The sequence below is a fragment of the Pseudorca crassidens genome, chromosome 15 (assembly GCF_039906515.1).
Source record: "Pseudorca crassidens isolate mPseCra1 chromosome 15, mPseCra1.hap1, whole genome shotgun sequence".
In the NCBI taxonomy this organism is placed as follows: domain Eukaryota; kingdom Metazoa; phylum Chordata; class Mammalia; order Artiodactyla; family Delphinidae; genus Pseudorca; species Pseudorca crassidens.
Window position 1 is genome coordinate 58,742,746 of NC_090310.1, and position 25,735 is coordinate 58,768,480.

A 25,735-nucleotide genomic window follows, 5' to 3' on the forward strand; every position below is an offset into this window, starting at 1 on the left:
CGACCCAGAGATCCTTAAAAGAGGCTGTGGGCAGAAGAGAGAACGTTGGGGCAGGCAGGCAGCAAAGAGTGAGGCAGGGTGCAAGGAGGCATGGGGGTAGACTGCAGCACTCTGGGCAGAAGTAGGTGTGAGGCTCAGGACTGCCATATGTGAAAGGAACAGAGTAAAAATCTCTTAGGAGCTCCTGCCTGTGAAAGCTGGAGCCCAAGGCACAGACGTCTGTATTTTCCAGGCAAGATGTCTGTGCACAGAGGGCAGACAGCAATGAAACAAAATTGTGGCGACTGCTGTCAGTGCCCCACCCATCCCCCCGAACATGGGTCACTTTCCGCCCCTGCAGCTGCCTCCATATCTTCGCCTGCAGCATTCTCTGACCAGCAATATCCTCACTGTCCACCCACACAGCAAGCAGGAAGCATGGAAAATTAACACCCTGAGGGAGCAACCCAAACACTGGCTTATGGTAATGGGAGTATAGATACCCCACCTCCCTCACCTTACTGATCCTGTTCTCCAGTCCCCCAGAGCTCCCAGTGAGAGTGACTAACTTGTTAACTCTCCTTTTATTGGCTTCCTTCTCTTCCCTCTTTTTATCACACTTCACTATTGGTGTTTCATTTACCTTCCAAATTAACAACTTGCATTTGAATCCTTGTCTCAGGTCTGCTTCTGGGAGACCCCAAAGTAAGACAGAACCCTCAGCAGGACACAGGAGGAAAAACCTGGGGCTGAAAGGCTGAGTTTGTATCCCAGCTCCTTTGTGTGTAAGGAATTCCCAGCTGGCAGCAGGCTTCTGCATAGGTTGGTTGAGCATGAATTAGAATTTTAATGCTTAAAACAAGGCCCAGGCCACACTACTATATGCCATGTTGCCCACCAATCCGAATCAAAACCACACCAATAACAAAGCCCTTTGGCTGGCTTTTGGCTTACTGCTTAAAGCATAGTCCCCTGATTTGTCATCCTGGGCTAAATATAAAAGAATTCTAGCCTGAGTCAGAAAGTTATTTTCAGCACTCTGTCTTATTTTGCAGCCATTAAGGGATGCTGTTCAGAAGGCTGCCTTCCTGGAGGCTAAGGTCAACACTGGTGGCCCCCACATTCCAGGGACAACTGCCCAATTCTTCTCCCAAGGGAAATTATCTCCTTACATTCTGATTGATGCCCCAGCCTTCCCCAAACCCACCAGGTCTTGGCTACTGTTTCTGGCCACTCTCCAGAGCTGGGAACGGGGTCCCTTCCCAGGGCTGAGGTCTCCTCTCTCAAAAGCCACAGAAGTAGGGAAAGGGGCAGTGAACAGACTCCAGTATTTACTACAAAACTGTGAAGTCTTGTGCCCTGAAATTTATGAATTGTCACAAAATCCCTTCAGAGAAATTGTTGTATGTATCTCACAGAAAAGAAGAGTGAGACTTAGATGGCCAAATAACTTGCTCAAGGCTGCGTGACCAGGGTTTGAAAATGCTGTGCCACGCGATACTGCCTGACACTCCTCTTCCTCCACAGTGTCTCTTAGCATCAGGAATCCCACTGGGTGGGAGGTGGGTGATACGCAAGGGTCCCCAGGTCAAAGAGAGGGGCATGATGCCTCTGCTCCCTCAGTAGGGGACACTGCTCTTATTTCTTTGAGGGCAAGGAGAAAAGAAAGCAGGTCTTGCTTTGTCAAGGACCACTACCCCTGGTCTGCTCAGCCTGGCAGACACCTGAAGCTTTTGCCTGGGATGGGACGCTCCTGCCGCCTACCCCCAACCCCTGCTGATGTTGAGGATAGTGAGGGTGACAAAGTGGCCTCTGCTTCCTGGGTGATGTCTTTGCATTTTGTTAGGTGCCTTTGGAGACATGACTCCTTGAGGTCTATGGTGGGGAAGACAGGGGAAAGGTATGCAGGGAGGAGGGTCTTCCTGGCACAGCTCAGACCCCAGTGTCCCCACCTCCTCCTGCCTGGCACTCTGCTCCCTTTCCAAGCCATCCCAGAAGCCTTCCTGACCACTTCCCACTTCCACTGGGACAGCCCCACTATCCTGCATTCTGACAGCTCATGGGCATTGTGTTTATTGAGGCTTAATTCTAGGTTCTATCTCTTGCCTGCTCAAAAATATCCATGGCTCCTAACTACCCACAAAATAAAAGCCACTTCCCAGCATTTAAGGCCCTTCACCATTTGTCTCAAATGAAGTTTTCTGAGCATATCCTACAGGACATTCCCATGCCCCAAACTTGTTATCCTCTTGCCCACCTGTCCCTTCCACTCCTGATACCCTCTGCCCTTCCTCATCCTGCCTGGCTCCTGTCCATCCTGAGACCCTGGAAGCCCCCCGCCCCAATATACTGAGCACCACCATCATCCCACCTGCATGCCCATGATATGTGACCCACATTGCTACCGGGAGAGCAAGGCCTCAGGTGTTTGATGACAGCCCAGCACAGTGCCTGGCTCAGGGCAAGCCTTGGTCAACATTTAATTCAGGAGTTCTTACCCTTTTTATGCTAGGGACTACTTGGGCATCTGGCAAAGTGTATGGAGGCTTTCTCAGAGTTACTCTTTCAAATGCAAAAATAAAATACAGAGGATTGCAGATGAAATCGACTTCATTTAATTGAAATCTGTGATTTAGTCTCCAATGTGTTTCCATGTGAAGCCTTTAAATAACAAGATCTAGTGGCGTGTTCTACTGACTGACACTTCCAAATAGTGAGAAGCATAGACAATATTCCAAAATATCTGTAGCAACTGCTAATATTAGGGGGTAAACTGCCAATACTGCACCAGTTTTGAGCTACAAAACAGTGATTTCATATCGTTTTGTCTAATTCTACTCAGGTTTGTTGCTTACACTCGCTGGAAATGCTCAATTTCAGGTAAACGTGAGTAAAGCTGAAGATGACTATTTTTTTCTCATTCAAGTTCATGGACACCCTCGAATTATATCAGGGACTCATTGAGGAGAGATATCTTGAGAGCCACTGGTTGATGAATGGCCAGGGCCCCTGAAAGGGGTGGGGGGAGGGGGAGTAGTGCAGAGAGGGTGGCCCCTTTGCACCAGGCGCTGCCTGGAACTCCCTCTCCCTGAGCATCTAACCAGCCTGGGTCTCTGCTTCCCACAGGCTCCCTGTTCCCACAGCTGAAGCCCTCAGAGGGCGTCTTCAAGGTTATCTTCTGGCTGGGCTACTTCAACAGTTGCGTGAACCCGCTCATCTACCCTTGCTCCAGCCGGGAGTTCAAGCGGGCCTTCCTCCGCCTCCTGCGCTGCCAATGCCATCGTAGTCGCCAGCACCACCGCCCCCTCTGGAGCATCTACAGTCACCACTGGCAAGCCTCGAATGGCGGCCCGCGCCCTGACTACGCTCCTGGCCCAGGCGCCGCACCCTCCGGGGCCCTGCTGGCCCTCACCACGCCCTCAGCCCCCGGCTCCCCAGGCACACGCAAGGCGCAGGCTCCGGTCGTCGGCCGTCGAAAGCCGCCCTGCGCCTTTCGCAAGTGGAGGCTTCTCGGGCCGTTCCGGAAACCCACCACCCCGCTGCATGCCAAGGTCTCCAGCCTGTCGCAAAAGAAACACGCCAGAGAGGCTGCGTGCGCCCTGCACTTGGAGGTGGAAGCTGTGTGCTTAGGCGTCCGCAGTGAGGCAGCTGAGGGCACTACCTGCCAGGCCTACGAATTGGCAAACTCTAGCCTTCTCCGGGAGACTGATATTTAAGGACCCCTGAGTTAGGCCGAGGAGTGTGCTGGGGGTGGGAGAAGGGTGTGGAGATGGAGGCTGGCTTTGTTCAAGAGGCCGGTGAGAATCAAGGACCCAGAAATCGATCAGGGCGACTGCTCTCCAGAATCCCCGAGGAACTGAGGTGTGGGTGAAGCCCCTGAAGGGCAGAAAGTTATGGGCTCCCCCTCCTGGACACAGATGCCCCCAGCTCCTCCTTTCAAGGGAGAGGCTGAGGGCTCCTTGGGGCCATTTGTTTCCAATCCCTGTTTGAGAAACACTGCCCCATCCATGCCTTGAACCCTGGGTAGATGGCCCCAAGTATGGCCAGGCAGCCCTGTCCCTCCTCTTGGGGAGGAAAGGGCACAGAGGCCCTGCCTGGCTGCCGCCAATGCCTCCCCTCCGGAAAAAGTCAGTGGGGCCAAAGCTTCTCAATGGACACAATTTATCCTTACTGCAGACTGGAGGAATCCAGTGGCCTGCCATTGCCACCCACAAGCTTTGGTGGCAGATTGGACGACTGTCCTACAAGCCTGTTGTATTAACCTGTGGGCCCACTTTGCCCTACTGAGGCTCCGCCCTGCCCCTCACTTTGTCTCCCCAAAGGCCTTACTGTTTACACTGTATATAGCTCCTTGTGCCTGTGCCCATCACTTCTTGCTGGGCTCTGGAACCATCAAATGGGGAGAACTTTGTCATTTTTAGACATATTTATTGGTCAGAGTACTTCTATTTTGTCCAAACTGTGCAAACTGTTCATCTTCAGCTTACAACCCATAAAGAACTACTTTTTGTTTTTCTAAAATTCTTCAAGTACTAAAGGCCCACAAGAGGATAAATTGGGTCTGTGTTCACCTTTCTAGTTTCAACCTGTCTCTTTAACTGATGGCTGCTGTCCTTTGGGACTTTCAGCATAACCAAAAGATTCGGGCATTTTGTTGGCTTTTAAAACTCACATGATTAGTCTTGGGAACAAACAGTAATTATAAGCACAAAGTTTCGCTTTTTCAGTCTCACCAGATATATCTGTGATGCTCTGAGGGCCTCAGTCTGGAAGGTGGCCATCAGTTAAATGGGTGAAACATTACTTTACATGAAAAAATGTACAAGCCCAAGTAGACAGGTATACATGGTGAGAGAACACCTACTTAGGAACCATGCTTATTGGCTTTGAGTAAAATGTCCAACACTTGTCATGTTCCCAAGAGACTACAGGTAGTTCAGTCTTCAGCTAGATAATATCAACCACATACATCCAACCAGCATGGGAATGATGACTGTAGCCCAATGGACCCTTGGAAGGAGAGCTGGTTAGATAATACTCTGGGCTGTCTGGAGTGGTGGTGTTCTGAAACTGGAAGAACCAACTGCTGGGGCCAACATGAACCAGTATTTTGAGCCAAAAGCTTCCATCCTGTAGTAGGGAGGTAGTCTGTTTAAAAGGTCACCACAATTTCAGACCCCTCATCCCAATATTACAAGGTAAAAAGACAGCCAGTATCTGGGCTCGGGAGCAGAAATTTCACACTGTGGGTCTACAGCAGGTACTGGACTTTCAGGCCTGGTAACCCCCACAAGGCACAGGAGGGGCAGTTAAAAGCAGGTACTGGGAGCATGTTGCACACCCCAAAGAGGGCCCCATCTTGCAGCACACTGGCTGCCCTAAAGCTGGGGACACTGGGCACAGCCCCCACAGTCTTCTCACAGAGGTGGGGGCCATCCGTCAAAGCAAAGTTCAGCAAGGAGGCAGACCCTAGTGTCAGAGGATTGAACTCTGGGCTCCCCAGCAGGGGTTCAACAGCAGGGGAGGGTCTCTAAGAGGGTTCCCACATGCCAGGGCAGCTGAGCCCACAGGAGGTCGACAGTGAGGACAAGGGAGAAATGTAGGGAGGGAGCCTTCATCAGAAGGATTTTAGGGGGCCTCCCTGTCCTGGATAACAGTGGGTGTAGAGGCAGGTGGGGTCAGCAGCTTGCCCAGTACTTTCTCTAGGCTTGATGATCAATCAGCAAAACATATCTGACCTTTAAGCCTCAGCTCATGTCTCCTGCACACGGGACTCTCTGCACACAGCTGCCTCCTCCTGTGCCCTCCACACCAGGGAAGGAGCTTTCCAGGAGAGCGGGATGGGGCTACAGAGCCCCAGAGAGGCTGTGCCACAGCAGAGGCATCCAGCATCCCAGTTCTAATCATCAGTAAAGCACTGAGCTGCTGACCTTGTTCTCAGGACATGGCAAAGAGTCCTGGAGTGGCCAAGAGGAATGGAGGGAATAGCAACAGCCCTTCTAGAGGAGGTAGCCTCTTGCAAGTGATTCTGGGACATCTGGGAGAAGGTCCTCAGGTACCCCAGCCCAGCCCATACAACTGATTAAAGAGACTGTCCCTGAGGTGCATATAAAAAATGGGGCCCTAGACTGCAGGAGGCCCCTGTGAAATGTCAAGGTGACTGGGGGAGCGGGGAAGACTCTCAGTACCCATCAAAATGGGACTAGGAGTTCCTTTACACAATCCTCAAGGGATTGAGTGAAGCCTGAAGGATTCTGTGAGTGGGAAGGAGGATGGTCTTGTGAAATGTGACAGAAACAGAAGCAAGCCTCCAAGGGCACTGGTATTTGCCCAATTTCCCCCCACCACCCACACACCCACACACACCCACACCCACACCCACACACACACACACACACACGCAATTCCTTAGAAAGCTGCATTCCCACTTCCCTCCCAAGGCCCCAGCTCCAGTCTACCCTCCCTCTCCAGCTGGGCTCTTGCTACCCATCTTGCTTGCTTCCCACACTCTTTCCAGGACCTCTGTCCCAGCATCCCCCAGGGCTGCTTTTGCAAGTCACCTGGGACCTTTCACGTCCCCAATCTCCTCCCCACCCCCGTCTCTGCCATAGTCCACACTGGTGGCTGCTCCCTGCTTCCTGAAATATTCCTCTCCCAGCCTGAACCACACCCCTGGGATCTTCTGGTCCCCTGACCACATACTCTCTCTCTCTCAATCTCTCTCTCTCTCTCAGTCTCTCTCTCTCTCTCTCTCTCTCTCTCTCTCTCCCCCCCCTTTCTCTCTCCCCCCTTTCTCTCTCTCCCCCTCTCTCCCTCCCTCCCTCCCTCCATCCCTCTCCCCACCCCTCTCTCTCTCCCTCCCTCCGTCTCTCTCCCCCGCTTTCTCTCTTTCTCTCCCCCCTCTCTCTCTCCATCCCTCCCTCCCTCTCTCCCTCCCTCTTCCCCCCCCTCTCCCCCCCCTTCCTGTGCAGGTGCCTCTCTATGCCCTTAAGTGTCCCTCAGGGTTTTTTTTTTTCTTATCTCAACTTGCTACCCAATCTCATCCACTCCAAATCATCTAAATGACCACTTGTACATAAATGGATCTCAAGGGTCTACTCTAGCTCTAAATGCGTGCTCACCCTCCCCTGGATGACCCCAGACACCCCAAATACAAGCCCACCGGCCTCATGCAAAGCCATGTCCTCTACTCCATGCAGGCATGACAAGGCCACTGATGCTGAGGCTTCAGGCTCCCAGAGGCCCTGAGCCTGCCCGCCCTCTCCACTTGCCATTATCTTCCCAAGACCTTCTTCCCAGACCCCCTGTTCAGAATTAAGCCCTGAGTAGCCCTCAGCCTCTCCAGTAGCTCACACCAAGCTCATCCTGGCTTAGAGTCCACTGATAGAATCCATGTCTTCATCCACTATGAGGAAGTGGACTGTCTGACCCTGGGCTGCTCAAGACTAGGTATAAGTGTTCATTAAATACTAGATTGAAGGAGTTGCCCCATTACCCTTGCCTGGGACACTGCCCCAGTGCCAACCTGATAGCTGGCTGACATCACCATCTTTGCAAGACCCTCCCCTCAGCTGGTTCCACCAGTCCTCAAGGGGCTAGAGCCTGTATTCTTCCCCAGCCAGAGAGCCAGCTACACCCTGGACTTCTGCAGAAAGAAGTCCTCCTGCTCCAGGTGCCCTGCAGCCCACCCACCCCTCCCACCTGGAGCCCCACTCTCCCCTGCAGGCCCCTCACCACAATTACCACCACTACAAGCTAGTCCCTTAGTCCCTCCTGCTCCAGGCACTGACAGGTCCTGGGGAAAGGTCTGGGACCTTGGTGACCTGTCAGATCCCTGACTCCTCAGTGCCCTCCTGACCCTGTTTCTATTCCCATTCTGTCATACCCCCAGGAGGTTACATGTTCACTGTCCACTTGGAAAAGAATTTCCTTTTTTTTCTTCTTCTTGTGGTTCAGCGAAGCACAAAACCAGATGCTTGTAAAGGCTAAATCCGTCCCATAGCCTCTCAGCTCAGAATAACTCTCTGGGGAGCCCAGTGGACCCAGGTGGTGCTGGGGGTGGTACCTTTGGGAAGTGGGGCTGCACTCAGCTCTCCTGCAGGTCTGGGCTGGAGTTTCTTCCCTTCCCCCATCCACCCCTTGGTGGAAGCAGGGAAACAAAGGGAGTGCTGAACAAGCCCCTGGCCTACATTCTCAAATTGCTCTTGTCTGGAGAAGAATGAAGCAGGAATTCCAGGGTGAATTTGGAACCAAGAAGAAATCCAGGAACTGGGGCCACAACAGGCTGAGCTTTTAGAGCCAGGGGCAGGAGGGAAGGATGCGTTGGAGGAGTACCTCACCCATGACATTTGTGGACATTCCTTCCAGGAGTTCGCCATTCATGTGACTCCATCATGCTGTTTGCATCCACCTTTTTCTGTCCTGCCAGAAACCATAGGAGTCTCAGCTCTCATTCCTGAGACCAGCCACAAAGATCATGGTTCACTAGCCAGCCTATGGATTGACTAATTTGAGGTCAGGTCTGAACAGCTGAGCAGGCAGATGGGAATGAGATGGAGCATGTGATACAAAACACAGCTGTTTGTGTACCGGTGTCTGTGGGCAAAGTAATTCTCCTAGATGGGGGAGGGGTGGAGCACATAATGAAGGACATCTCTAGCACACTGGATCAGTTAAAAATGCAGCTGCAAGTAATAAGGAAGCTGCTTAAACATTGGTCATTATTTTTCTCACCTGACAATTTATGAAGTAGGTAGTTTCTGGCAGTGTAAGTCACACACACAAGCTCTTACTGTCTTTGCTTCATAGTCTTCGGTGTGTTGGTTTTTATCCTCCTTGTTGCTTCACCATGACCAATGGCACCATAACTCACATTCATATTCAAGGGGGAGAAAAACGGAGAAGGGTCTGGGCTATGGAATCTGCCTCCTTTTATCAAGATAATAAAGTTTGCCCCAAACCACCCTTCCCCAGCACACCTCCACTTGGGTCTTAAGGGCCAGAAGTGGGTGCCATGCCCACCCTGCAAGGGAGGCTGGTAAAATAAAAAACAAGATGGAGTGATTGGTTTAGAGCAGAGGTCTGCAGAGTGGGCCAAATTTAGCCCACCACCTGACTTTTTACAGCCTATGAACTAAGAACGAGTTTATACATTCTTAAATGGTTGGAGAAAAAAAAGTCAGGAGAATATTTCATGACAGGTGTATTGTATGAAAGTTATCTCTTGGCCCACAAAGCCTAAATTAAAAAAAAAAAAATTTGTTGAAAAGTTTGTCGACCCTGCTTTAGGGCAACGTGGATCATTGCCTCCTGTTGGAAACACTGCTGTTCTGAAAAAAATCACGATTCTGGCAGCAGAAGGAAGCAATGGATATCAGGCAGGCAGCTTTCAGTGTCTGTCACATAGGCGAGTCACCACACTGCAAGCCTGTGACAGTTATCTAATCTGAAACAGCATAAGCTAACAGTTCCCCCTCTCACCACAAACATAACACAAGGGGTTTTTTTTGGAAGCCCTCTACCTCAAGGACATTTTCCCTAACTGACCAAATGTGTGGGATTTTGAAAGAGACTAGTAAAAAGTAAAAGGGGACACAACGAAATATCTGGCTGGCTGTGCCCCAAAAGGCTCAATGAGGTATTATTTGCTCAATGAACTTGCCTCCAGCCAAGGGGCAGGTCCTCAGTATTACAGGTCCAGAAAATGGGTCTGGTCGGTGTTCCACAGTGTTCCACAGTCTCATAAAAGCTGACACAGATGGCCTAACTCACTAGGACATGAAGATCATAAGCCCAAAGCCAATGTGCTCATTTTTAATGGGAACTATAATTTAACTATCACACAAGCCAATGTCCTCATGATGATAAATGAACCTGATAGGAAGTCAAACTGTGGTCTGAAAGCCACTAGTGAGTTCAGAGACCAAGCCAGGAAGTTAAAAGGAAGAGTCACTTATTTAGTGCACCAGGCATGGAGATCGGTCCCCAGGCCAGGGTTCCATCTCCCAGTGCATTGTGCCTCTGTTTCCATCATATATCCCTCTCCATCCTCCCATCTCATGCTTCAATCCCAGCCTTTTGTCTCACTCTGTACCTTGAAGTTTGCTTTACTTGTCTCTAATCTCATTTATCATGGGTCCAATTTCAGAGTGGAACCCTCAGAAGCCGGTCTTGAGAGCTTTTATGTTCAAGCTCTCAGGGAATAGTCACCCTAGTAGACAAGCCTACAAGTACCAAATGCCTGGGCCTCTTACAGATTAGGCATTTGGTATTCCTCCAACCCCAGGTGGGAAATGCACCTGCTCAGATGGGCCCAGGTGCCCTCTGATGCCTCTCAACCAGTAACAAATGGCCAGGTGATGATCAATAAACAATGCATGCATTTTATAATATTTACTGACCACCTACTATGTGCCCAGTCAATGGGGATACATCCATTTAAAAAAAAATGTCAGTCTCCATGGAGTTCTCATTTCAGGAGAGACAGGAGTGATAGGTAATAACAACAAAACATATAGTAAATGGTGATAAGCAAAAGAAATATAACAGGGAAAGGGAACAGGAAGTGTTGAGGCTACAGGATGTTGCACTTTCAGTTTGAGTACCAGGGAAGGTCTCAGGTAGAAAGTGATGTGTGAGAAAAGGCCTGAAGATGGTAATGATGTAAACCATGCAGATTGCTGGGCGAAAGCATTCCAGGCAGAGGGAACAGCAGGTGCAAAGTCCTAACTTAGGAGGAGACCTGGTATGATCAGATTAGCGAGGACTGTCCTACTGCCAAGAATTGTTTTCTGAGCAGCTGAGAACAAAGTAATGATCACCCATCCTCCTGATTCCCTGCAGGAACTTTCTACCTTCAGCAAAGACTTTAATACTGTCCAAACTTGTGGGTCTGGGTCAGAAGGGACCTTGAGAGCAGAGGGAAACATTGTAGCTTCTCAGATTCTCCATTTGGTGGAAGAGGAGTAGCAGCAACTCTGAATTTTTAGAACAAACTTCTTCCTCATGAGCTGAGAACTGGGCAGTGGCAGTTAGAAGATCTTTCTGCAGTCTGGTAGAACGGAACTAAAAAAATGCCACTGGCTTCTATCTCTTCCAGGTCCTTAAGCCACAGTCAAGCCATGAAATGAATCCTCCAGGAATCTGAATCCCTTGGCCCATTCCTGCCAGGCCCCTTTGCTGGAACTGTACCACCCTGTAGCGTGGATGGCTTCCCAGTCTATGGGCCATTGCTCACTCTATCACTAGTGCCTAGAAATATCCTTCTTGGGCTAGATGACTCCCCCATAGAGAGGTGTAACAGTCAACTATTGTCATGATAATGCTGCAAAACAAGCCACCCCTAAATTCACAGGTTATAAGAACAAGCATTTGTTTTTCTTGTTTATGTGTCTGTCTGCAGGCGGTAGGTTTGGTTCCAGGCTTCTGTAGGCTCACATCTATTCCCCTTTCTCCATGTTCTCCTTGAAACATCAGCTATCAGGGACCTGTTCTTCTTATGACAAATGGCAAGTAAACGAGAGGCCAAACCCAACTGTGCAAGCATGCTGGGAGATTCTGCTCATACCACATCATGTCTGTTCATTTTCTGTTGGCCAAAACAAGTCAGATGGCCAAGCCCAAAGTCAATGGGGCAGGAAAATATATTCTGCTCCCAGAGGAAGAGGAAAGAGATTGAATATTTGCTGAATAATCTTTAATCCATTATAGGGAGCTGGGTTAGGACTTCAACACATGAATTTGAGGGGACATAATTCAGCCAATAACAACCTCTTTAGTGGGAGGAGATGCAAGATCACACAGCAAAGCAGGGAGAAATGAAGAACTGAGGTCACTTTTGCCATTAACAACCACAACTGGCAACACCAATCTAGCTTTTGCCCCCAGCCAGAACAAGCTCTATTAAAAGGAATCAGGGTTCCCTGGAGAAATGGCTGTTTCAATGACAGAAGCAGGAAATATACAAGATAAGCCTGGAGCATCTTAATAGTGCAGAAAGTAAGGAAGTGCCCAAAAAAGAAAAAAAACCCACGCATTGATGGGGGCATGTCAAAGGGACATAGGAGCCAAATGAAAGAGCTCCCAGTGACCAAAGTGGGAACAATTTAACAACAGTATAAAGTAGTATTAGATTATAATCCAAAGTATAAAATAAATATCCATGAGTCCATTCTGATATAAATAAATGATTGAATAAGTTAATAAATAGAGAGAGGTAAGGGAAGAGAAGGGACAATTTTCATACGTAGAAGAATTCCAAATAAATTATGTAGATACTCTACTCTAAAGGAGGGGAGTATAACTCCTTAAGTGTGGGCTGCAAAGTGACTTCCTTCCAAAGAGGACAGTATGATGGCGCAGGGTGGGAGGTGGGTGGTGGTGGGGGTAGGGGTGGAGATAACTTTACAGTACAGAAACCTGACAAAGTCTATCTCAGCAAAGTGATCAAGGTCATGTGATGAGATGAAAATGGCACTTTTAACTCTGTGGTTTTCCTCCAGAAACCTATAACCCCAGTCTAGTCATGAGAAAAACATCAGACAAATTCTAATAGAGGTCCATCCTACAATATGCCTGACTATACTCAAAACTGTTAAGATCATCAAAGACAAGGAGAGTCTGAGAAAACATCACAACCAAGAGGAACTTAATGAAACATGATGGCTAAATGTAATGTGGCATCCTGGATAGAATTCTGGAACAGAAAAAGACATTAGTTTATTCATTTAACCTGTGGACTTTATTTAATAATAATATACCAATATTGGTTCATTGATTATAACAAATGCATCATATTAATGTAAGATTTTTTTCTGTAGTTGGATTTTTTAAAATATTTTATCTATCTATCTATCTATTTATTTATTTATTTGGCTGCGCCAGGTCCTAGTTGCAGCACATGGGATCTTCATTGCAGCATGCAGGATCTTTTAGTTGCAGCATGCAAGATCTTTTTCAGTTGCAGCATGGGGATCTTTTAGTTGCAGCATGCGAGATCTTTTTTAGTTGAGGCATGTGGGGTCTTTTAGTTGCGGCATGCGGGATCTTTTAGGTGCAGTACGTGGGATCTTTAGTTGAGGCATGCAGGATCTTTTAGTTGCAGCACGTGAGATCTGTTTTAGTTGCGGCATGCGGGATCTTTTAGTTGTGGCATGCAGAATCTTTAGTTGCGGTATGTGGGGTCTTCACTTGTGTCATGCAGGGTCTTTAGTGAGGCATGCGGGGTCTTTAGTTGCAGCATGCAAACTCTTAGTTGCAGTATGTGGGATCTAGTTCCCTGACCAGGGATCGAACCCGGGACCTCTGCATTGGGAGCGTGGAGTTTTAGCCACTGGACAACCAGTGAAGTCCTGTAAAATGTTAATAATAGGGAAAATGGAGGTAGGGTCTATATACTCACTTTTTCTGTACATCTAAAACTGTTCTTAAAAAAGTCTATTAATACAAAAAAACTGATAGGGTTGAAAGCATAAAGAAATACACAATTATAATTGGACACTTCAACTATTCTCTCAACAATCAGTAGAAATAGACAGAAAATCAGCAAGGATATAGAGGAAATCAACAACACTGTCAGCCAGCAGGATCTGATCAACATCTGTAGAACACTCCACCCAACAACAGCACACTACACATCCTTTGCAAGCACCATAGATCATACACCAAGATAGACCATATCCTGGGCTATAAAACAAACCTCAACAAACTTAAAAGAATTGAAATCATACAGTCCAGATTCACTTGGGGAATAAAATAAGTTCATACTTCTTATTTATTTACTTAATAAACTTATTTACTGAAGCATAATTAAACATTTCTAGCACAGAAGCTGGCACACAAAAGTCTGCTGGATGAACAAAATAGTGAATGAACGAATGAATAAAAAAGAAAATATCTTGGGGGCCAATATTGGGGGGGAATCTTACTTTATTAACTTATTCAGCATTAATTAAAGGTACTTTCTATGATTCATTGAATTTTTTTTTTTTTATTCAGAAAAGCTCACAGAATCCAGGACACAAATGTTCCCTGTGCAGCAAGAGGGTTGCATTCCAAAATGGCCAGCAGATGGCGCCAAAGGATGTGGTTCAGCCCATGAGGTTGTGCTTCCGCAGACCTAGAGGTCCTCCTCACCTCTCCCAGCCATGAAAAGGAGAGCCAGCCCAGTCCTTCCTGTGTCTCCCTCTGCGGCCTGAGGACCCCCACCAACCACTGCTAGGGTGAGGATAGTAAGGATGCAGAGAGAGCAAGTGTAGGAAATGCTAACGTGATGCTTGGCCTAAAGAGAGGCAAGGAAAAGTGGGAGTAAGATGAGGGTTGGTGATGGGAAAGATGTGAGGACACTGAAGTGTGGGTGGCAAGCATGGAGTGGAGAGAATGTGGATAGGAAAGGACAAGCAAAGTCCCTGAGTTTGGGGCATGGGATGCACAAGTGATGGGTCACACACTTCCATCGTGCCTGGGAAAGGTCTAAAAGAGCAGTCCCCAACATTTTTGGCACCATGGACCGGTTTCGTGGAAGACAATTTTTCCACAGACCGGGGGAGCAGGGGGGATGGTTCAGGCGGTAATGCAAACAATGGGGAGCGATGGGGAGCAGCAGACGAAGCTTCGCTCACCTCCTGCTATGCAGCCCGGTTCCTAACAGGCCGCAGACCGGTACCGGTCCTTGGCCCAGGGGTTGGGGACCCCTGGTCTAAAAGGACAGGTGTGAAGGCTAGCAGTTTGTAGATTTGTCGAGGAAGTTGCCTCCAGGTGGCTTCTATTTTGTCCGTGAAGCAGGAGACCATGGTGCCTATTGACAGTTGGTGGGGGAGGGGAGGTATCAGAGTTGAAGGGGAGCTGACAAGGGAAGCCCACGAGGACTGCTGGCCAGCACCAATGGTGGGTCTGGGGGATGACGCCATTCAGCTCAGCTTCTTCATTCACTTGTTCATTCATTCTGCAAATATTCATTGATAACCCACTATACCAGGCACTATTTTGGACAATGTAACCTACATCCTGGGGAAGGGGTGGGGGGGACAGATGGACAAATAAATAAACAAAAAAAATATGACATCATGGAAAGAGAAGGGCTATGAAGAAACAGGCAAGGGGAGGGACAAAGAGTGCTGGGAGTGCTGTGAAACGGGGTGCTTAGGGAAGTTTTCCTAGAGAAGTGACAGCTGATTAGAGAACTGAATGCAATGAGGGAAAGAGACTTGCACTACCTGGGGGCAAGCATTCCAGATAAAGGGGACAGCTAGGGCCAAAAGAAGGGGGCCACGGAAGGAAGTGGGGCCACAGAACAGATCACACAGGACATTGGAAATCACCTTTTATGCTCAGTATGGTGGGAATCGCTGGAAACCAGGGAAGCACATAACTGGATTCATATAGTTTAAAGGATCACACTGGCTGCTGTGTGGAGAACAGGCTAAAAGGGCCAAGCATGGAAGAAGGGACACCAGCTGGTCTTTATGAGAAAACACGGCTTTCATGTGAATATACCATTATGTTTGGCAGACCATTAATTAGACAGGCAGTTCTCTAGAACTGAACCAGCAGCCCACCTCACTCTGCACCTTGGGATCACCTGTGGGCTCATCCTGACAGCCCCGAGCAAATGCAGAGTGACTCAAACCAAAGGCACTTCACTCCTACCTTTGTTTGTAGGTAGGGCAGACATTCCAAGTGGCTCCCATGAAGGCGGAGCTAATATTCCTCACCTGTTCCAGAGCAGCAACAGTGGAAAGAGACAGTATTTGCCAAGTAACCCAGGCCCCCCTGAAGGAACATTTCTGAGGCTTCCACAAAGCCATAACTGAACACCTTGCCCATGGATTCACTAATGCCAACAGCACAAGAAACCATGCAACAAATTCTACATAGAATCCAGTGCCAGGAAAGAACTTTCCTCGCAAGTGACCTCCCACAGGTGACAGAAATTGTATAGCAGGCATAGGCACAGGTGTTGGCCTGAGCATGCCATATTAGACACCACTAAGAGTCATTTGGGTTTCAATCAATGCCACGGCTGTTTCAGGAACCTAATCACAGCAAGGAACTCATCCTGTGTCCCTGGTACATCTAGTCTCTGGTACATATTTCTGGTGGGCATATGCACTCATTTCTTTTCGGTATATACCCAGGAGTGGAAATGCTGGCAGGCACATGGCCTGCTTTAGTAGAACCTGCCACCACAGTCTCCCAGTGTGGCTGTACCCAGTTCCACTCTGTCTGGTAATGGCCTAAGATTTTTTTTGATGGCACCAGCCTCTTCTTTTTATCATATAGTAACTAGAATAAGCCTGCACTGTGGCACCAAACAGACCTTGGATCAAGTCTCAGCATCACCACCTACCTGAGTGATCTTAGGCGCATTACTTGCATTACTTAACTCTCTGGAGGTTTTGCTTCCCTGATGGGATGAATCACCCTCCCCAGCCTGAGCTGGCATCCATGTCAAATTAAGAGACTACCTCCAGCACTTACGACTACCCTCCTGACTTGGGCACACCTGAAGCTCCCCAACATGCAATCACCAAATAAACATTTCCAGCCCTTCACCCTCATAGAGTTCTTCAAAATTCCTACACCTGTGATCCAGAGACTCTAAGTATTACTTTCATCCCCCATACTTATGTGATGGGCCACTTCTTTCACCACTTTCCCTAGCACAGTTGGTGGGGAAAATCCAGGACATGGGGAGGGTCCAAGACTGTATCACTTGTCCATTTAAGTATTGTTATGGAAATAGCTCCAAGATACATTATGTTAACTAAAACAAGCAAAATGCAGAACAGGATGAATACTTTGTCACTTTAGCATAAAAAGGAGAGAGAACAGTATACATTTACAGTGACATATCTAAAAACGGATACACAAGATACTAATAACACGGGGCCATTGGAAGTGGCAATGGTATTGGGGACAGGCGTGGGAGGAGGTTGTTCAGTGTATCCTTTTATGACTTTAGAGCTTTAACTACATTGATAGATCCTCTATTCAAAAAAATTTTTTAAATATATACTTACAGTTTTTCAAGTTATGCATCAGGCGAACATGAATCCCTGACATAAACTCCATGAGGGATGTCTGGTGGGTCAACCCTGGCAAAGCAAGGATGCCTATTAGATATGTCCATGTAGGTGTGTGTGTAGGGGTGTATATGCATGTAGGAGGGTGTGCATGTAGGGATGTGCAGGCAGGTGCAGGGAGGCGTGCAGAGGAATATCTATGTGTTAGACATGTCCATCACAGCCTGAGGTGAAGGGGGAAAGGACGTAGAGCCATATCAAGGGCACTGCCCTATACTTCTGAAGAGTGGACCCAACCTAAGTTCATAGAGTTAGACCAGGGGGTGCACCTGACTTTTCATCACTTCCTCCACCACCCAACCCCTCAACCCTATAGAATTCAAACTCTGTCACTAGAAATCTGGAGTAAGAAAATGACTAAATGTTCTTTAAGGTTTTATGCATGTGTGTAAGTGTAGTTGCGTATAGGTGTAAGGGTGTGGGGTAGTGTATCTGTGTGGGAGTGATGTATGTGTGTGTGGGTATATAAGGGGTGTATATGTGAGTGTCTGTGTTTTCACTCAGCAAAAAAATGGCTGGACTATCCACCTTCCCAGAAGTCAACAGAAGCTAAGCCAAGGGCCAGACCCAGGGCCCTGTGGCCAGGTGACACTGATTAATAATTAACACGTCTGAGCTTGGCATGGAGCCACAACAGGTGTCCCCTCCCATAAAACTCACCTTCACTCCATGTGGCCATGTTACCCGATCAGGCTCTGAGAAGTCTGGCAAATGGCCAACAGGCAGACCCGGGCCTGTCCTGAAGGAGCTGAGGCTGGGCAGTGAGGGGCCCTTACTCCAGAGGGGTCTCACGGGCAGGAAAGGAAACAACCACAAACAGATTGGGGTGAGGGGATGCCCCTTCCACTAAAGGCAGGCACCTTCCTTTCTGGGGGTATAGCCAGACCACAGCACCCCCACCATCCTTTCACTCAAAGAGGATATGACAGATAAACACAGACACACATACACACACGTACACACACACACACACACACACACATATACACACAAGGCTAAGAAAAACGGAAGAGAGAAGCTGAGGAGCACAGGAAGGGCAAGCCTCTTTTATTATCCCAAAATGCAGAGTATTGAAGGCACTTACAATAACAAGTTCAGAGATGAGGGGAGGCATGGGGAGGTCAGAGGTCAGAGCACAGAGGTAAATCAACAGACCCCACCCTGGTCACCACCCAGCAAGGAGAAAAGGAAAAGCTACAGGGCCAGGTCTGAAGCCATTTAGATGTCTAGCTCTACAAAAGATACAAATCCATTCTCCAGAGGATTAGGAAATGAGGAGTACACAACAGCAAGGGGCAGGGCTGAAAGTCACAAGTTAGTGGTTCTTTAAGGAACACGCTTGGCAGCGAGGAGGCCCTCAGGTCCCCTGCTGGAAGAGGTCTCGGTACATCTCAATGAGACGGGCAGCCTCACGCTGGCCAGAGAGCAGAGCACCATGGGTGGTGGAATAGTACTTGCGGTGGGTGGCCTCACCTGAGAACAGCACCTGCATGGGCTGGGCAGGGGGACAGGGAAGTGAAGGTGGAGGAGCAAGAAAGGCTACCTGTCTGCCCCAGAACCACCCATCCATACTACAAGTCAGAGAGGAATAAGCAGGCATCTGAGATGCAGGTACTATTTCCACAGGATGAGGAGTTGCCCATCCCCATCTTCCCCTGCTTCTTCCCCAAACATCCAGGCCTCAGTCCTTTCTGCTCTGAGGCTTTCATGAGTCCTGTCTCTACAATTTCAGAGACTCACTGTGCCTCTTACTAGTGAACTCAGGGAATGAGTTAACCTCCCTAAGCTTTGATTTTCTCATCTCCAGAATGGGTTTATACCCTCTACTTCTGAGAGTAGGTGTAAGAATTAAGTGAAATAATGTATCTAAAGGACTCAGAACCTGAAAGAATATAAGCACTCAATAAAGTTAGGCAGTAATTTAACAAACCTTTATGGAGCCTCTATTAGGTTCCAGGGACTGTTCTGGGCACTTGGAAGATAAAAGGTGACCAGGCAGCTGCTTTGAGGAGCTTCCTTGCTGGTGGGGAAGCCAGACACGAAACCCAATTACTAAATGGCGTCATACGTGACGTGATGGGTGTTTGGGCGAGGTGCTGAGAGCCCAGGAAAGAGGCCCACTGTCAGGGAGATCACACAAAGCTTCCCAGAGGACAGGACCTTTGGGCTTCTTCTCGGAAGATGCTGGATAAATAAACAGGCAAAGGACGTTTCAGGAAGAAGGAAAAATGGGGGCAAAAATGCACCAAAACAGGCCTGGTCTAGGAGACAGTGAGAATTTTGGTATAGCCAGGGCTCAACCTTAAGAAAGGAGGCTGTTTAGGTGGGGTCCAAGCACAGAACTAATGCTTGCATTCCAAGCTTGAGTTTGGATTTTACTCCAGTACATCTCAAACTGAGTGTGCAAAGGTACCAGCTGGGGACCCTGGTAGGATGCAGTTTTTAATTCACCAGGTCTGCGGTGGGCTGAGAGTCTGCACATCTAACATGCTCCCACATGATGCCAGTGCTGCTTGTCCATGGACCACCCACCTTGAGTAGTGAGGTTTTAACCCACCAACAAAGAGCCCACAGAGGTGGTTAAGCTGAAAAGGGGGCACATATTGCGGCAGAGGGCAAGCTCCCTACTCCCACATCCATTCTCTTTCTCCTCAGTAACAAAAATCCTGTCTTTTAACTGGGTCCATTGCCATCCAGGAAAAAAAAAAAAAAGATGTATCCCAACCTAGTATCCCACTAGCAGCTGGTGGAGTCATGTGACTAAGTTCTAGCCAATCAACTTCAAGTTCACTGTTGCTCAGAAACACTGACTCAGCCCAGGGGTTCCCTTCTTTTACCCATCAGCCTGTCACAGATATGAGAGCAAGAGCAGCAGCCTCCACAGACCTCTTGGACCACAAGGTGGCCTGGAAGATGGAGCCAGGTGCTACTGATGCTGGGCCCTGACACCTACCTCCGGATTTCCTTTTATGTGACCTAAGTAAAGTTCCATCTTGTTTAAACCACAGTTTGTTTTGTTTTGCTTTTTGTTATATGCACTGGTCCTAACTGATGCAGGTGACAAGAAAAGGTGTGCTTTTCAGGAGGATGGCTGTAGCAGCAGTGAAGGCCTTTTCCTCTCTCCCCCTGAGCACAGCCAGGGCAGGCACAACACATATTGGTTGACTACAATCTTCTTCACCAATTACACCAAAGAATTATTTTAAATATAATTCTGTTGGGGTTTTAACATTTATTGTATGTGTGTGCTTGGTGGGGAAAACTCAAAATTTACTTCATGGGAACAGAAATATATAGAGATAATTTCTTTTCAATTTATTATTTTTCTGTGTATATTATTACATAGTTGATGTAATTTGGGGGAGGGTCAGTATTCTCAATTTTATTTTCTAAAACATACTGGGGAAAATAAACAAAACATACTCGGTCAGTGCTGTCCAAAAGAACTTCCCACGATGACAGAAATGCTCTATAGTGACACACTCTGACACTGTAACCATGAGTGACACGTGGCTCTCAAACTTGAAAGGTGGCTAGTGCAACTGACGAACAAAATGTTGGATTTATTACTTTAAAGCTAATGGCTACCATATTGGACAGCACAGCATTAAATGGCTCAGTTTTTATAACCTCAAGAAAGAGTTTAACACATCTCAATTTGACTCTGTTCTTCCAGATGTTGAGTGCACATTGTCTGTTTTCTCCTTCATTATGGGAGCTACTCCATCTATCTTACCTTGGCACTCCTCAGTGAACACTACCCTCCCACTCCTCCCCTGGACCAAACACACATACAAAATGCCCACCGCACCCCTCACAGATGCCCTCACTCTGCACCCCCTCCCTCACATACCCAGCACACCCACACTCACCGCTGTCTTGGAGCTCTCCGTGTATGGCAGGGGCTTGGCCAGCTTCTCCACATCTGCCCCACTCGAGCCCACCTGTGTATATGAATAGGATCCCCGGAAGTAGGGGTTGCTGCCCCAGGCTGAGCGCAGAATTCGCCGAGGCTTTGGAATGTTGGGGTTCCCTGTTGGGGAGTGAGAAGAGCCAAGGGGGGGGAGAATATGAAATGGCTGCACACAGAAGACACCCCTGAGAAGACAACTCCCACTCTACCTCTAGGGCTCCAGGAAGGCCAGGCTGCTACGGATAAACATGGAGTATGGAGGAGGGAGGGATGGAGGCTGGGGTTCAAGCTGTGTACCCCTCAACGCCTCGTTGTGACCCCCAGCAAAATACCTCCTCTCTGTGGACCTTAATTTTCCTATCTGAAAAACATTCCAGATAATAATGTTCCCCCTTCCAATTTTAGGGGTTCTTGTGAGGCTCTTCTGGGATAGTGGAGGAAAGATGTTCAACTAAAAATCAGACAGAAAAAAACCACAAATCCATCTCTTAGCAAGACAACATGAGTAGGAAATCGGCAATCTGAGGTTTTGCGGTGAAATCTGAGTTTTTCACCAACAGCCCTTAGAAACAGAGAAGAAATACAGAGCCTGTGGTTTTGAGTGTCTCAAGTTCCAAACAGGGGGAGAGCCTGCAATTTAGGAGGCCAAGGCCAAGACGCAGTGCCCTACCGCATCTCTCCCAGTGGGCACACCACCTCAGTGTCACGACCTAGGGACGAGGATGCTAGCACACAGTTCAGGAGACCCAGAGGGTCTAGCGGAGGAGGGCAGACGCAGCGAGGCCCATGGAGCAGGCAGCGGGACAGGGACAGGGACGCACCTGTGAACTGCCGCAGCATCTCTGTGCAGATCTCAGCCACTGCCTCGTCATCACACTTCTCCATGACAAGGGCCTCCTCCCCACAGATCCAGCCACTCAGCACGTGGCCGTAGCGCTCAGGCGGGTAGAGGACATCAAAGCCACAGATCTTGCGGTACCAGAGCTCGGGTGGGTAAGTGAGCGTGTGGCTCTCCGCCTCGTCCTCCCACACAAACTGTAGGCTGTTGCACTCGGGGCCCCAGAAGGGCTCCTCGAATTCTAGAAAGATCTTGTCGGTGGTGCCGATGCCCAGTCGGTGGATGGCAGCCACCTTCTCAGCGGGCAGGCCTGGCCGGAAGAAGCTGGCATGCTGCGTCTTGAGCACGCCCAGCGACACGGTCACAATCACGTGGTCCGCTGGGATCACCTCACAGTCCTCGCACTCCACCACCACCGGCCACTGCTCATCCTCATCCTGCCTCTCCCCCTGGGGCTCCTCTCCACCCTGGCTGCCCTCCCCAGTGTCATGATTATGGTTACCCTCACCCCGGGGCTCAATCTCAGGGCCCCAAGGGTGGGACGAGGCCTGGTCCCAGTGAACACAACGGACGGGTTTCCCCAGCTGGATGATGTGGGCCGGGATGCCCTCAGCCAGCAGCTCCACAACCCGCATGAAGCCCGAGGGGATGATGTGGTGGGCACCGGGAATCTCAGTCCACTCCCCAAAGGCGCTCAGGGACACCTCGTCCATGCTGTGCGAGCTACTCTCACAGCTCTCCACCTGTGGGAAGAGCCAGAGGGGAGCCAGGTGACCGCCAAGGCTGGGCAGGGGTAGGAGCAGGACTTTAGGGCAGTGCCGCCCTCCTCGGACCCAGATTCCCCAGGGTCAGTCTTCCTCACTCTGGCATTTGTACTCAACAGAGCTCCGAGATGGCAAAGATACCTTCAGGTACTGCTGGATCATGGCGAGCTTCAGGCGCTTGGTGGCCTCTGGATCATCAGGGTCGTCCCTAATGCGGTTGCGCACCTCCTCTCGGGTGAACACCCCCACGCTGTTCTGACTCTCAGCATTGACTGGTTTACCGTGCCGGAAGAACTCTTGGGTCAAGTTATAGACCTACAAAGAGACCCCAGGAGACTGAAAACACATTCACTCATCCTACCTCCATCTCAGACCTAAGAGCTCCAATTCAGTAGTCACCACCTCCAAGGTGTTCCCGGATGTGCTAAGCCCACGGGGCCTCTCCTTTGGTAAATCAACGTCGTGCTCAGTGCTGCACTGAGGCTGAACCAACAAAATCGAGGTTTGGGGCTGAACCTGGGCAGTCAGCTTCCTTGCTTCCACACACAGGAGGTGGGGTGGGTCCCAGAGGCTCTCTTACTCAGCCCCTGCTTAGAACAAAGTGAAATGTCTGGTGCCTATACAGCCTGTGGGGAAGGTACTGCCCCTACATGCGCTCTACATGGCCGAGCATACTGCCCACTGAAGAACCCAGGTCTACACACATTTCCCTTTTCCAAGAACCAAATGCACAAATTCTTCCCCTGACATTCCCGCTCAAGTGTATCTGCTTCACCCTATCCCAGGAGGGCAGTCTGGAGCTGTGGTCTGGCCAGTGTTTTGGGGGAGAGGGAGCAGTAGGGGCCTTGAAATCTGATCTTTCTGGAGACCCTCCCAATCATACTCAGGTCCACACAAAGTGTACCCTTTACTGCAGGACCCAGACGCATTTAAGGAAGATGGCCATGTTGGGGCAGGGCATGTGGAGAGGAAGGAGGCCCCAGTGCACCAAGGAATGGAAGTACACTTCACGGGCATATTTTGGCAAGAACTCCAGACCACACTTCATCAACAAAAAGCAATGAACAGTTCCTTGGAGTGGGGGCCTATTGCCTTCCCTGCCTGCCTGATACATAACTCCCACCAAACACTGGGCAGGTCTCCCTGAGGAAAGTAAGCCAGTCCTGGGTCAGGCTGGGATCCCCAAAGGGCAAGGTCTGAGCCCCAACACTCACTCAACAAACACTTACTGGGCTATGTGCCCAACACAAGTTGTAATGTTGAGGAAGACGGACATGGAACCAAGCTCTGGTCCTCACTCAAGCTGGAGAGATATCATAACTGGGCTGTTTCTATATGATGTGCTGTGACAAGAAAGAACCCAGGGGTTGTGAGATCAGCTCAGAAAACCTTGGACAGTCAGGAGATAACCAAGTAGGCAGTGGAAAGGAGAGGGAAAGTATTTCAGGCAGAAGGAACAGCATATTCAAAGACAGGGGAGAGGGAGAGTGTAAGATGCAAAGTGGCTCTGTCTTGCTGAAGTGGGCAGTGAGGAGAAAGACAGTTGCAAGAGAGGACTTTGGAAAGGCAGGCAAGGGCCAGGGCACGAAGAACTAACAGTCATGTCAAGGACCCTGGACTTTATCTAAGACCCTGGCAGACTTCCCTGGTGGCGCAGTGGTTAAGAATCCACCTGCCAATGCAGGGGACATGGGTTCAAGCCCTGGCCCAGGAATATCCCACATGCAGCGAAGCAATTAAGCCCATGAGCCACAACTACTGAACCTGCACGCTGCAACTACTGAAGCCCGCGTGCCGCAGCTACTGAAGCCTGCGCGCCTGGAGCCCATGCTCTGCAACAAGAGAAGCCACCACAATGAGAAACCCGCGCACTGCAAGGAAGAATAGCCCCCGCTCACCGCAACTAGAGAAAAGCCCGTGAGCAGCAACAAAGACCCAATGCAGCCAAAAATAAATAAATGTATTAAAAAAAAAAAAGACCCTGGCATCACTGAAGGGTTGTGAGCATGATCACATGCCCACTCTCCCTCCCAGGACACTGGTAGGTTTGGGCTCCTTGGCCAAACATCTGTGGCTGATGCTGATTAATGGCGTGTTTCCCCTCCTAAAGTGAGTCTGAATTTGGTCAACACACATTCATAGGAATATGTCTGCCCTGCAGCCCGGCCCTGGGGCTGCTGAGTAGAGGAAGGAAAGTGGCATGGCCCACCCCCCACCACTCCACTCAAGGGAAAAGCCTCCACATAAGATAGAAACAGGAATTAAACATGTCTCTGAATATAAAGAAGAAAATGACTTAAATTATCCCTTTTTCTTCTCCCTACAGTCACAAGATGCTGGGCGTTTGGTCTTAACTGGAGTCCTCAGCAAATTCCTCACCCAGTTCCACTGCCAAGGAGTCAGGCTTTCAACTTCCCTCCTCCCTACCCCGGGTTTTTCCCTTCAGTGATAAGCAACACAGTAGCTAGTCAGCTTATGTTAACTAAAGGCCAAAATGCCCAACTGAGGACAAACAAATTTAGTCCATCTATGTGATTCTTTGTGTCAACCACTGACTAGGACAGCCTTAACTGAACATGCATTTGTCATGTTCAGTCTCCTGTCCTGGGTTAAATGACATCTTCCCAATGTGATGCAAGGGAAATGGGACAGGTCTGTAACAGCTAATAATACTCACCCCAATCCTCATTAAGCACTTTTCATTGGGATCTCATTTAACCGTCATAACACTATGAAGTAGGTATAACTGTGTCCATTTTACAGGTGAGGAAAGTAAGGCTCAGAGAGGCTCAATAACTTGCTCACGATTATGCAGCTAATAAATGGTAGAACTGGTATTGGGTTGGCCAAAAAGTACCTTCGGGTTTTTTTTTGTTTTTTATAAATTTATTTATTTATCTTTAGCTGCGTTGGGTCTTCATTGTGGTGCGTGGGCTTCTCATTGCGGTGGCCTCTCTTGTTGCAGAGCACAGGCTCTAGGCGCATGGGATTCAGTAGTTGTGGCTCGCAGGCTCCAGAGCGCAGGCTCAGTAGTTGTGGAGCACGGGCCCAGTTGCTCCAAGGCATGTGGGATCTTCCCGGACCAGGGCTCGAACCCGTGTCCCCTGCACTGGCAGGCGGACTCCCAACCACTGCACCACCAGGGAAGTCCCAGTACCTT

At 49.1% G+C, this 25,735-nt stretch overlaps 2 protein-coding genes and 1 long non-coding RNA gene across 11 annotated transcripts in view; 1 reads left to right on the forward strand and 2 right to left on the reverse strand.

Annotated features, from left to right (window-relative positions):
- The window catches only part of ADRA1D (adrenoceptor alpha 1D), a 19,966-nt gene extending 15,484 nt beyond the window's left edge, over nt 1–4,482 (forward strand). Inside the window, exons 3-4 of one of the 3 annotated variants that reach the window (XM_067707559.1) lie at nt 2,822–2,859; nt 3,106–4,482. In XM_067707559.1, the coding sequence (XP_067563660.1) occupies nt 2,822–2,859; nt 3,106–3,695 (628 nt within the window). In that variant the 3' untranslated portion in view covers nt 3,696–4,482. The remainder of the gene's footprint in view (nt 1–2,821; nt 2,860–3,105) is intronic. The other 2 variants (XM_067707560.1, XM_067707562.1) reach the window with 2 other exon arrangements.
- LOC137207571 (uncharacterized) overlaps nt 1–16,991 on the reverse strand; it is a 20,969-nt gene extending 3,978 nt beyond the window's left edge. The window contains exon 1 of the long non-coding RNA XR_010935159.1: nt 8,319–16,991. This is a non-coding gene — a long non-coding RNA (uncharacterized lncRNA). The remainder of the gene's footprint in view (nt 1–8,318) is intronic.
- Nucleotides 16,992–18,085: 1,094 nt separating this feature from the next.
- SMOX (spermine oxidase) overlaps nt 18,086–25,735 on the reverse strand; it is a 38,809-nt gene continuing 31,159 nt past the window's right edge. For 3 of the 7 annotated variants that reach the window (XM_067707565.1, XM_067707564.1, XM_067707570.1), the window contains 5 exons: nt 22,717–22,890; nt 21,795–22,554; nt 20,933–21,093; nt 18,991–19,080; nt 18,086–18,555 (listed from right to left, as the gene is read on the reverse strand). In XM_067707565.1, coding sequence (XP_067563666.1) covers nt 18,418–18,555; nt 18,991–19,080; nt 20,933–21,093; nt 21,795–22,554; nt 22,717–22,890 — 1,323 coding nt within the window. In that variant the 3' untranslated portion in view covers nt 18,086–18,417. The other 4 variants (XM_067707568.1, XM_067707566.1, XM_067707569.1 and 1 more) reach the window with 3 other exon arrangements.